Source organism: Branchiostoma belcheri, unplaced genomic scaffold (genome assembly GCF_001625305.1).
Source record: "Branchiostoma belcheri isolate BF01 breed outbred unplaced genomic scaffold, Haploidv18h27 scaffold24, whole genome shotgun sequence".
In the NCBI taxonomy this organism is placed as follows: Eukaryota; Metazoa; Chordata; class Leptocardii; order Amphioxiformes; family Branchiostomatidae; genus Branchiostoma; species Branchiostoma belcheri.
The window spans coordinates 1,984,459-1,996,700 of record NW_017803843.1 but is presented as its reverse complement, the minus strand read 5'-3'; the positions used below and the strand labels follow the sequence as shown (position 1 = coordinate 1,996,700).

Genomic DNA, 12,242 nt, shown 5'->3' with positions numbered 1-12,242 from the left:
AGTTGCAAGTACATGTATGTGTTATTGCTAACTTTTGGCTTGGATAAAATTTCTTACAGGGATTGTGAGAAGTTTTTGGCTCAAATGAATCTGATATCACCTCTCATTATGTTAAAATGATAACCTGTACTATTTTCCTGGTCTAGATCAAAGTGACGGCCGAGAATTGGCCAAGATGGAGAGCAAGATTTGGGACCCTGAGAACCCGCTGGAGGACAGACAGATCGACCAGTTTATGGTCATAGCAAGGTGAGACTGGACACACATATGCTGTGCTGTTATATCTGATTCTGCTGGTTTGTAGAGGTAATACTCAAGAAATGTTAATGGTCAGTGGAATTGGTCACTCTGCAATTTTGGCCACAATGGTAAGAGTAATCAGTCTTTGTAGACCTTTGAACAGGACACATTAAGTGTTGTTTTGACATCTGAGTAACAATGGCAGTCATATGGTATGTAGGTACCATCAATGTAACAGATAAAAGGATTCCTTGTTCGGAGCCATCCTCTATGGCAGTCAGTTAACAGCAGTGTTTGTGGTTAGGTCTGTTGGAACATTTGCCCGTGCGCTGGACTGCAGCAGCTCAGTTCGGCAGCCCAGCCTCCACATGAGTGCTGCAGCAGCCTCCAGGGACATTACACTGGTGAGGACATTGTCTTACATAAGTAGGAAACAAAAGTGACTGCATTAGTCCTATAGCTACATTTCTGTATTTGCACGTCTTATTTTTTACCACTATTTTTTATACGAATTGAGAAAACAACCAGGTTCAAGTTTTGGTTAAGTTATAAAGCCTTGGATATGTTATAAGATCATTGTGAAGTTAAAACTTTTCAAGTCATTGCACTTTATAAAAATGCTGAAAATTAAAGTTGACCTGGCTTGTTGCTAGATATTTGTAACAAACATCACTTGAGGTGTTTTGCTTCCATGCTACGACATGAACCAACAATCATGTATTGTTGCTTAGCTAGTACAAAGGTTTTATCTGCTTGTTTCTTTTCCTCCTAGTTCCACGCAATGAACACTCTTCACAAAACCCAGTACGACGCCACAAAAGCCATCACCAGCCTGGTGCCCCAGGGCGGCCCTGTGCTGTGTCGAGATGAGATGGAGGAGTGGTCAGCCTCAGAAGCCAACTTGTTCGAGGAGGCACTAGAAAAATATGGAAAAGATTTCAACGACATAAGACAAGACTTCGTATGTTACATTTCTTGCTGTAAAACAATGTTTGTGATTATTTTAGGAAGATATCAAAACTACTATTTTCTAAAACAATTCTTGTGAGTGGCTTTATTATGCGCAGCTTAATTGTGAGAGGCTTTATGAAATTGCATATGCACACTAATATTGTAAAATAGTTGCATTCTTAACTGGCTTTGCAGCTGTACATGTGTGTTAATAGCCAGGAGTTAATGTTATTCTGTCGTTTCATTTATTGTCCTCAATTCCATGTGTTGGGTTTGCACTGTGGATTGTAACAGAAGGCAACAGTATAGCTAACGCTTATCTTCTCCCTTTCAGCTACCATGGAAGTCACTTAACAGTATTATAGAGTACTATTACATGTGGAAAACCACAGACCGATATGTGCAACAGGTAATGCTGCTTTTGATACTTTTCTGATTTTTGATACTTTTCTAATTTGTCATTTTGTTTTGATTTCTGTTGAAGAATCTGTTGAAGAATTTTAGACCCCATGATATTCCTCATCAATATGGTTCTGTATTGAGGACAACTTGATTTTTTTCAGTATTGTTAATCTTTCTGGGAGTTGATAAGATAGGAACATGAAACCATGAGGTATCTCCAGTAATAAAATTTTGGCTTTCCTCTTAGAAACGTTTGAAGGCTGCTGAAGCTGAGAGCAAACTGAAGCAAGTCTACATTCCCAACTAGTGAGTATCAATTTGATGATGTCTTGAATCAAACTTCAAGGTATAACAAGTTAAGTGTGCTATTATTGACTTCTAATCCTGTTACATGTAGGGTAGAGGTAGCTGTAGCACAATGAATATTGCCAATACACTGTGTCCTCTTATCCTTTCTGTAATCTGCCAAGTGAAACTATATTAACATATCACTAAAGGTAAAATGGCTTTCTTGTAGTGAAATAATTTATGATAAATGACAAGATATAAAGTTTTCCCCTGTACAGTATGTTTTGATTATGATAGGCTGTTGACATTGTTGGATATCCAAGTTGTATAACTTGAATGTCACTGTAACTACCACTCTGAAGATACTGTATTCAACTTTCAGCAACAAGCCCAACCCCAATCAGATCACTAACAAGCCTGGCACACCGAACTCCCTCATGAACGGACAGGGAGAGAAACCAACCAGGGCCTGTGAAGGCTGCTATGGTGAGGAAGTCTCGACTTGTTGACTCTTGTCTTGTAGTCCTTGTTCCCTCAGAAACATGTATGACTTTGCTTTCCTGCTTACATACATACATGTTTAAAGGAGACACTTTGGTAGTGTATGTACAGCGCAATTCAAAAGGGGCATTCTTACTAGATAGCTTTAAATTACCAGCTGCCACCGGGCATTTGCAAGGCTAGGTGTCAAAAGGCAGTCATGCCTTACATGTGTGGCTAAATCTATGTGAGCTACCAGCTATCATATTAGTACAACTTAGCAACTTTCCTCAGAGGGAGAAAAAGCCATGTAAAAACAGCTCTACAAAATGGCTGGGCAATAAGGGAGGGAGAAGTGTGTGCCACTGATATTATTTTTGTAGAGGCAGAAAGGGGACTGTGAGCTGTGTTGCAGGCTAACAGTCCCCTGTAACTGCGAGTCTTCCCTCTGCTGTCTGGCTCTTTATACTGTTTTGCCACATTGACTCATGGCCTCATGGTGCCTACAACTCAACACTTTATCCATAAATGGCTATGGTCAGACATGATTCATCTTTACTTGGAAATGCTTTGCCTGCAAGGTGAATAACATAACGTCAGTTTTCAGTCGGTAAGGCATGGTGTTTTTACTCTTTTGTGCTGGGCAAATTGCCAATGATGTGACTGCATATCAGTCATAGATAATCTTCAGCCTAGATGATGTTTTGATATGATTTCATGAGTAACTTTGTACTTGTGAAGATTACAATGTTAACAACTGGCTGACATAATTTGCTGGGCATGGGCTGGAGATCTTACCATTTATAGTCTATTGCTTGCTTTGATTAATTGTAATTACCTGTGCTTTTCTTTGATGGAAAAGATTGTGAAGGAGCAAGACATTATGAATGCAATTTCTGGATGTACTTCTGTCCAAGCATTTTCCTGCAGTCGCATAAATTGGTTTTTCGTACCCTTCATCAACATTTCATCCATCTTTTATTATCTTTTGTAGTTTGGGTGATAAGATGCTGATATTCAAATTTCCTTTCCTCATCAAATGGCCAGACCATTGAAACCAACCAATCAGGAACCTGCCTGCTTTGGGGCTGACTGTAATCAGAGACTTAGCATCTTTCACCTTACAACCACAGCTAACTGCATAGAGATATCTTTAAGGTGAAATGGATGTCATGTTAACACAACCTCTGTTCCTGCCCACCCTTTCCCAGCCACCAACTCCCACCAGTGGTACTCCTGGGGACCTCCCAACATGCAATGCCGTCTCTGCTCCGTCTGCTGGAGCTACTGGAAGAAGATGGGCGGCCTCAAGATGCCAACCCGGCTAGGTGAGAAGCTAGGTGAGGCAGAGGGAGCAAATGATTTTGGTTAGTCCAAATTTCTTGACTTCTAGGTGTTTCGTCACATGTTCTTCCATCATCCATGCCCTGGTGTCGTGGGGTCGTCGTGGCCAAGTGTCGGTTCAAACCTCCAATCATTTGCTTGTACCCTTTGTGTGTGTTTGCTGTAGAAGTAGTGTGTTGTCCATGTTGTTGAATTTAACTGAGATCAAAAGTGTTCACATTGTGAATCATATGAGTGTTCACCTTGTCCTAAAAATTCACTATAGCTCTCATGTTATTCCATGCCATGCTGTCATCAAACGAGCATGGATTTGCATGAGAGCTATAGTTTCAAATCATTTGTGTTACCTAATCTTACATTGTGTTGTCAGTCTCAATATCCACCTTCACCTGTGTCTTCTTTATGCAGAATCAACATTGCAAGTCTTATTCAATCATTATCATTTGCTTAATGATCCGAAAATTTTTTGTGTCATACAATTTTGTATGAACCAATTGCCTTATTAGTATTCCAGTATTGAGTTGGTGCATAGATGAGCTTAAGTGTTTTATAAAGAGGTCACCAATCGTAGTCAGTGATGACACATAGCCTACTTATAAACTGTACATGCAGCAAGACAAATCCCACTGGTAGTCCAGGGTATCCTTTCATTCAAAATGAAAGTCTCTTTACCATGGAACTTGGCTACTACTATCTCTGTCATTTACCAATCCGTCCTCCTATAATAGATATGCTGATAATCTCATGTTCAACTTAACTAGAAATACATATTATTATGATATGAACAGATCTACATCTGTATTTGGGAAAATATTGCACAAAGAAATGCATTCAATATATTACATAAAGTAATTTTGTTAAAGTAGATGCTCTAGCCATTATTAGTACCATTGTGCCTCAGTACAATGGTTAGAGTGGCAATGTGATTGACCATTGCCATTTCTGAAACCTGATGGAGGACGGCCAAGCCCTACTGTTCAAATAGAGCCAACCTACCCTTGTAGGATTTGTGGGAAAGTTTTCTATAGACAAGGTTTGTCTGGAAACTGTTTAACTTTTTGTAGCTAAACAGCTTTGGTTGAGCACCAGCCTGCTGGGTTGATCAAAGTTCTTTTGCTGCACATAAAGTGACATACAGCTGGTCTCTTTCTTGTGCCATGATGGTTCTAACCTGTATGATATTCTATCTTCATCCTTTACTCCAGCAGCATGTGAACAGTTTAGTGTGGTGGTTCTGTGAGTGGGACAAGCTTGCCAAGCATGGCTGCCTGCTTGTGGTAGGAGGACAGATTTGCACATGTAGGGATTGCGTCTGCTGTTGTGCCTTAATCTTTGGTGTACTGTTTGTTTCCAGAGCGACTGGCTGGCCACATGCCCATGCACAGACCCTTTAGATGTACCATTAGGGACTGTGGCAAGGTAATGTTTTGTTTTATGGAATGCTGATGACATTATGGACTCTAGTACAGTATCTGTAAGGGTTAGGAAATCTGCACCTGTAACTTACAGGTTATGTGTTGTCTATTCCTCGTGGTATTGTTCCAGTTGGATAGTCAACCTCAACATGTAGCAAGGCATTTCATCACTATCTTGAATCAATCAAGTTGAATGAAAGATATTTTAAAAGCAATATTTTGATCAGCCTGGCTCTAATGTGATAGGAAAACAATGTTATTGGTAGATTCAGCATGTTATATTGTGACAGACGTTTTCTAAAAGACATTTGTATTCATGGGTATGCATATTTTGTTATTAAATTTCAGATTACTGTTACGCTGAATGTCCTGGATTATGTATCATAGCACATTCCACAGCCATAACTGACTTAGCTTCCTTTTACAATAATGTAGGAGTTTAAGCTGAAGGCACACCTTGCCCGTCACTGTGCCACGGCCCATGGACTAACAATACGACAGTCCAACAGTCCCAAGTTCACCGTCAAGACCAGACAGGCCTTCTTCCTTTGTGCAACGCCCCTGACACGACTCTCACGCCGGCTGTGCAAGGATATTCTCAAGCCTCGACATGCAGCAAGGGTGCCCTTCGACCCTGTCAATATTGCCTCTATCAAGATAGAATGTAAGTTTGCTCAAGTTGTACCCATTTTCGAACCTCAGGTGCAGAGGCAGCATCCCACATGTTGTGTTTTTTAAAGTCCTAACTGCATGTGTCTGAAATGACTGAAGACCATCCCCCGTGTCTGCAGGCCAAACCCGGATGCCGGAAGATCCACAGAAGGTCCTGAAGAAGCGGAAGCGCACTCGGCCTGACCTGAGTAAAATCCTGGGGAAGCTTGGGATTGATGTGGAGGCTGATTCCCCTGAATGGATGAACGGCTGCTCCATCCCACCAGAGCCGGTACTGGGCAAGCCGCCACGAACCATCGCAAGCTGTACTGATAGGAAGGGTGGGTTGACTCAAGTTTGTATTGTAGAAATGACAGTGTGTTGCTGTTGGTAAAAGTTTAACTGGTCTTAGGTAGAGCTGTGTACCTAAACAAATTTTAGGTACAGGTACAGGTACAGGTACACAGGTTTAGGTACAGGTCCGGACCTGAACCTGTACCTGAACAATTCGACCAATTTATATGCTCTTCTGAACTCCTTTAATAACAAAAAAAACAAATAAACTTGATAGTTAAGGTTTATTCTTTGTTTTTAGCGAATGCTCAGATAAAATATAGGCAAAATTAAGATGTTTTTGCTTTCATGAACACACTGTCCTTACACAGGGACCCATTGTTAACCCGCTATTTACACATTTGAGGTCACAAATAGGCATAAAATTGGTGTGAAATTGTTTAGGTACAGTACCGGTACTGAGGGATTAGGTATTTTGGACCTGTACCTAATCAATTTTTCTGGTACAGTATCGGTACTGCGTACCGGTACACAGCTCTAGTCTTAGGATCAGTTGGGAAAAGCAGTTAGTCACATACAGGGGTATTTTCCAGTTTGACCTAAAGCAATTTTTTCCTTGTTTTTATTAGTACAAAATATGGTTATGGTTATGGTGGGTAAACAAATCTTGGTTTCTCAACATTTTTTGGAGAGGCCAAGGGTACAAATAGTGATTAGTAGATTTTTGTGCATGTGAGTGGTGTCGAATGACTGACCATACCATTCAGCACAAACACATTTGAACCATGTCTTGTGTTTTCTAACGTTTCCCATTAGAGTACAAGTCCATGTTCCCAGACCACCCTGTCAGGGAACCCAAACCTAACGCCGAGCGACATACAGGTGGTGATGAGAAGGCGGGGAGTGTCCCCTCCAACCCCACCACCATCCTCAACAACGTGTCTCCCCCCATCATGAAGAAGCGCCCCTACGACCAGATGAACGGGATGGATGGTATGGGAGAACTTTTTGTGATGCAATTTAAGATATGCCCTGCATCATCCTGGTCAAAGATTTACTTTAGCTTTGGGAGAATTGCAAATTTATATTCACTTTGGAAGAACTGCAAAGTTGGCAAGTTCAGAGTTTACTTAATGCTACAGTAATGATTGTGCCATGATATAGAGACAAGCATATTCTTTCAAGAATCATGTAAAACAGATCTAAAGGAGATGTCCTCATAAAGATGAATTTTCCTTCAGGTCCTGCAGCCAAGAGGTCCTTGCCTATGGGAGGCCCAAATGACATGCCAATGAAGAAAGGTAAGTGCAGTGAAAAAAGTTTTAGAGCTTAGCAATTTACATATGGGACTTAAGCTGAACAATGAGTTTAGCTGGATTCTAACAGCTATGGTGGCTTTTTTGGTGCAGAAGAATGGTGGTCAAAACGCAGTGAGTAGCAAAATTCAGTTTGCTAATGTAGGCCTTTGAATGAGCAAATATTGCAAGCTAAAGGTTGATTTCTAGTTTTCTGAGTTTTGTCATGTTCGTGTTATCCTGCTAACACAAGTCGTGTTAGTTTCTTGAGGATGCACCTGCCCATTGCTGATTTCCTTGTAGCTTTACACAGCCATATGTTGCCCCCTCCTTGTAGGCGACCAGCCGGCCGTACGGCAGACTGCCATGTTACCAGGGATGTTCAGTAACAGTGCCGTCCCTCGCACCAATCAGGTGATGCCTCTTCACAACCCACACCTGTTTCCTGGGGATGGGGTCGGCCCTCACCCCCTGCTGCCGCCTGGCAGTGGGGGGCCTCCGCTCCTCACACCTGGGAGTGGGGTGAACCTGCTGAACTCTGGGAGCCCCCTCTTGATGTCAGGGAATGGGGTAAATCCACACCTGATGACAGGGAGTGGGGTAAGCTCACTGTACCGGTACTGTGAGCGTGGTCGTTGTGCTCGCCTGTACCCACAGTGCAGTGGCTTGCATGGTCCATCTCATCTCCCCACCTCCCGGTCACCCCCCTGCATGGGCCTCAGTTCTGCATGGTTGCCATCTATTGGGAATACAAATAAGCATTCTGCCTTTGAGTTCGTACATAATGTTGTAACAAGGGACCCCACTTCTTTTTTTTTTTTAATATGAACAGTTTCAAGTCTTAAATTCTGTCATGGGAAGTTCATATTAAAGATAATCAGCAGAGAAGATGTAATTTTATAGTGCTTAGTGTTTAACTTTCTCAGGCAAATGGACAATTAGCACAATTGAAACTACATGTGCACTACAATGTACTGAAATTTTGGTGAAAGAAAATGTAGCTAAGGCAGCTTTATTGACAACTTATTTTACTTGTGCATCTTCCCATCCATGCCATTCATTCCTACACTACTGTTCACTTGTGTATTATCTATATATCAGTGTAATCACCATTGAATACTATGGGAGGCAATCTTAGAGTGAAGAAGTGCCAAACCAGAAGAACTGCCAAATAATCTTCATAGTCACTTTTGAGTAGTTACTTTAACAGAATAGCTTATCAAGTTATATTTGAAAAGAAACAAAGCCCCAAACGACAAGCATTCCATTTTTTGACCAGCTATCCCGTTGCCTTGTAGGTGCTGAACGCCCCTGGCACCAGACCCCCTGGGGTCCCAGGGATGACCAATCACAATGGCAGCAACAGGCAGTTCGCCAAGACCCTGGCCATCAACAGGCCCGTCAAGAGACGGCGCATCAACTGGATTGATGCGCCTGATGACGTTTTCTTTGTGGCCACAGAGGAAACCAGGTGAGGTGTTCACTAGTTATTCTGGTGCTTAATGTGTGGCCTTTTGTGGACAGATTTACTGAGACTGGGACAGTAAGTCTGTGCTGTGCTCTGCCATTAATATTCTGGGCTTGAAGTACTTCAGTTTCTGTATCTCTATAGCCAGCATAACCACCCTTCAGGTGTAACACGTCAGCTTCGCAGGAATGCAGCGCAGCGGCAGCTAGACGTGTTACACCGAACGACCTGTTACACCTAACCCTTTGTTTGTTGTAACAGGTGGCCACACACACACTGATACACAAAGATTGTCCTCTTGTCATTAAAGTTGTCTCTGTGTGTGTTCCTGTGCAGGAAGCTCCGTCGGCAGCTGGTTCCAGCTGAGCAGCGCCGTGCTGCCCGATCCCCCTGCAGGAAGGTTCACCTCCCCAACAAGCCCAAGTCAGCTGCCGTCCCCAGTGAACCAGAACCCATCGTTATTGAGGACTAACTTCAGTGGTCCAGCCATAACTAACATTTCTCATCGATGTACTGTATGGACCCAAGCATATTATGGAGTGCCATGGTGCCACATAGCAGGATTTTGAAGAATTCAAGCAGAGTCATTTGTACTAGTCATCTCCATTCCCTAACTTTCAAAAACAAAGTCAAGTGACAGACTCATCTTATTCAGGTCCATCAACTAGTATAAACTGTGTTGGGTCATGCTTTACCAAGATGTTAGTATCAAGTTTGAATATGAAGAGCTGAATTTGAAAATGTTCACTTGTAGTGGTCAACAGATGTATAGGATGTTTGATATGCCACGGTTACACACGTACACACTAATCTTTCCTACTGGCATATGGAACTCTAGAACTTTTATTCCCCTCTTTGTGAATACTGTGACTGTTCTTGTACAACAGCAAATATAGTGGGAGAACCAAGTCAGCACTCTGTGGATGGAAAAAGGGTTGGGGTTTGTTTGGCCAAACATGAGGGTGTAGAGAATTGAATGAGTACAAAATGGTGATACCCTAACTTGGGTGTCAGATGTCACTTTCCCCCCACTTCAGTCTCCCTCACAGTCTCCATTCTAGACTGTGGCGAATGTACATGTACTTCGCTCAAAGGACATAGCATGTATAAAAGCACTCTGTAAAAGAAGTACATTTTTGTGGAGGCTGTGCAGGAGATACTGGGGCATGTGTGTACCTTCCTGCTGTGAATGATGGGATCTAGTGTAGAGTTTAATGTTCTGGCCATCGACAGGGTCTGCCTTCCAGACTAAAGTACAACACGACTTTTACACAGATGACTGGAGGGATGTGGTATCACTGTAAGACCTGAATAGAACGGGTCTGTATACTAGATGTAGAACTACTCTTTGAATATGGTATATTTATTCTTTGTTCTAGTCCACCCGTGTCATCAGGTTATTGTTTGGCTGTTGCCAACTATTGTAGGTCCTGTGATGCTCCTATTGTGAAGCAGTTTTGTATGTATGAACTTGTTTCTGTGAATAGTACCAATGAGTCTTTGTACAAGACGTATTTTCCAACACCTGACGTTTTATAGAGATGACAGCGACTGGCTTTGCCTGATGTAGTGCGTCGTATGTTATCCTTGTAGTCATTCCCTTCTCAAAGGATGTCCTCACAACTTACAACTTCTGGATGTGTCAGATTGGTCCATAAGCTTTTAACACTCCTGTAAGTGAAAATCCATTTGCAACATGTTTTCTATGACAAAAATGCAGTGCTTGAGAAATAGCAGGAAAATCTTGCTGCTCCCCAGGCCTCTGGTAGAATTTGTTGCTTGAAGACATTTGGTAATATCCTAGAACTTGCTTATGTATGAACAGATAACGTTCAGTTTCAGAATCAAGACCATCAGAAATATGTGTTATGGAAGAAGCAAAAAAAATGAGGGGCTTTCCCCGGATCATTCTCAGTTCTGTGTTGATGGGTGTTACAGAACGTACTTGTTTCCCAAGATGATACCTTTCACACAACAGGCACTGAGATTGCATATTTGTATAATGAAGAATGTCACTCTGAAACTGTGCATATTTTCATAACTTTGCTGTAGTATAAGTTGGGACATTGCTTGTTTAGGCATTGTTTGATATATGTTGCTAGTACTCGTATTCATCACTAATTATAGAGCTTCTGTATTTTTCCAATGATTTAGGAATAAGCATATAAATAGACAGTATCACATCAGTTTTTATCTTCTTGGAGGCAATTGATAGCATCTAATTTATTGAGACCATGGAGTAGAGTAACTGGATATGAGGACTGTAAGCAGTGAGAGACCAATTGTATTGTGCCTGCCATTTGTTGTTCTGTGTTAGATCCTAGGAAAGCTGCTCCTGTGGCTGCCCCAGAGGGGTGCCACTCTTTTTGTAAGTTGCATGATCTTATTGTAGCTTTTCATGAGCTTTTGCAGCACAGAGAACAGGTAAACCTGTAGTTGCCATTTATCCAGAGATTTGGGGAAGACTTGTAAGTCATCTGTAAGTTTGTGGTTCCAACTTTTGACAGCTTGTAACCTTCCAGTTTGTCCTTGCCAAGGGGAGTTGGAACAGAAATGACATTTGTTGTCAGGAATGGACTACAGGTCTCTGACTGTCGCAGGTATGAGTTGGATTCCAGACTCAGGTGCAGACATTTGGAATCAGAAGAGAGCTCATGACAAAGTACCAGTGCTTTGCCACTCAGTTTTTACAGTAACATGAATTAGCTTAGGGCACTCACCAGTAAGTCCAACTTGGTCTGTGATAATACAGGTAGCTTCATGCAATGTTTGCCAGGGTCTTCCGACTAGGAAAGCACTTTCCTTTGAAGGTGGTTATGGAATTCTGGGATCAGCAAAAATCTACTGAAAGTTTGTTGAACTTTTAAAGAGATGTGCTGTACAATATTTTGCCAAGCTTTGGTCTTCCCATTTCAAAGCTAATGTGTCAAATGAGAAGAAGAAAAAAGACATTGATGAAAAAGTAAAAACATTTCACTGACAGGTCATGCCTATCTGATGCATGCAGATGGACAGAATCCCATAACTGCTGGTCATCACTGACATTCTCACGTCTTGCTGTAGCTGACTTGTCATGCAGACATTTTGGTAGCAAATTACAACGTGACTGTTCAATAAAATAACTTGAAGTATCCAACGAACTCCCTCCTATGAGTTATTGTGTTGAATTGATATGTTTTTTAAACTGCTGCACTATAATATAGAATAATACTTCTCCACTTGGGGTAGCCTGGGTACCATCTGGATTTTGCTCTGGTATTTTTTCTAGCGTAGCAGAGTAAAATCCGGATGGTACCCACTACCCCGGCTACACTTGGGGTCGCAGTCCCCTTTTCTAAAGAGCTCAAACTCGATCCTGGAAACTTCTTCCTGATGCACCATACCCAATATGAAATATAACTGTACCAACTCGTC

General features: G+C 41.8%; 1 protein-coding gene across 3 annotated transcripts; it reads left to right on the top strand.

Annotated features, from left to right (window-relative positions):
- Positions 1 to 150: 150 nt before the first annotated feature.
- On the top strand, positions 151 to 11,964 carry LOC109471079 (metastasis-associated protein MTA1-like). Of its 3 annotated transcripts, none has more exons than XM_019770275.1 (15): positions 151 to 249; positions 545 to 644; positions 1,013 to 1,201; positions 1,526 to 1,600; positions 1,841 to 1,899; positions 2,264 to 2,367; positions 3,573 to 3,689; positions 5,060 to 5,124; positions 5,556 to 5,784; positions 5,912 to 6,112; positions 6,882 to 7,058; positions 7,307 to 7,366; positions 7,698 to 7,774; positions 8,659 to 8,831; positions 9,165 to 11,964. In XM_019770275.1, the coding sequence occupies exons 1-15, from the start codon at positions 176 to 178 to the stop codon at positions 9,298 to 9,300; spliced, it is 1,836 nt and encodes a 611-aa protein (XP_019625834.1). In that variant the 5' UTR covers positions 151 to 175; the 3' UTR covers positions 9,301 to 11,964. The 3 variants fall into 3 exon arrangements, with proteins under 3 accessions (XP_019625834.1, XP_019625833.1, XP_019625831.1); XM_019770274.1 differs by having other exon boundaries at positions 3,573 to 3,701; XM_019770272.1 differs by having other exon boundaries at positions 3,573 to 3,728.
- The last annotated feature ends 278 nt before the right edge of the window (positions 11,965 to 12,242 follow it).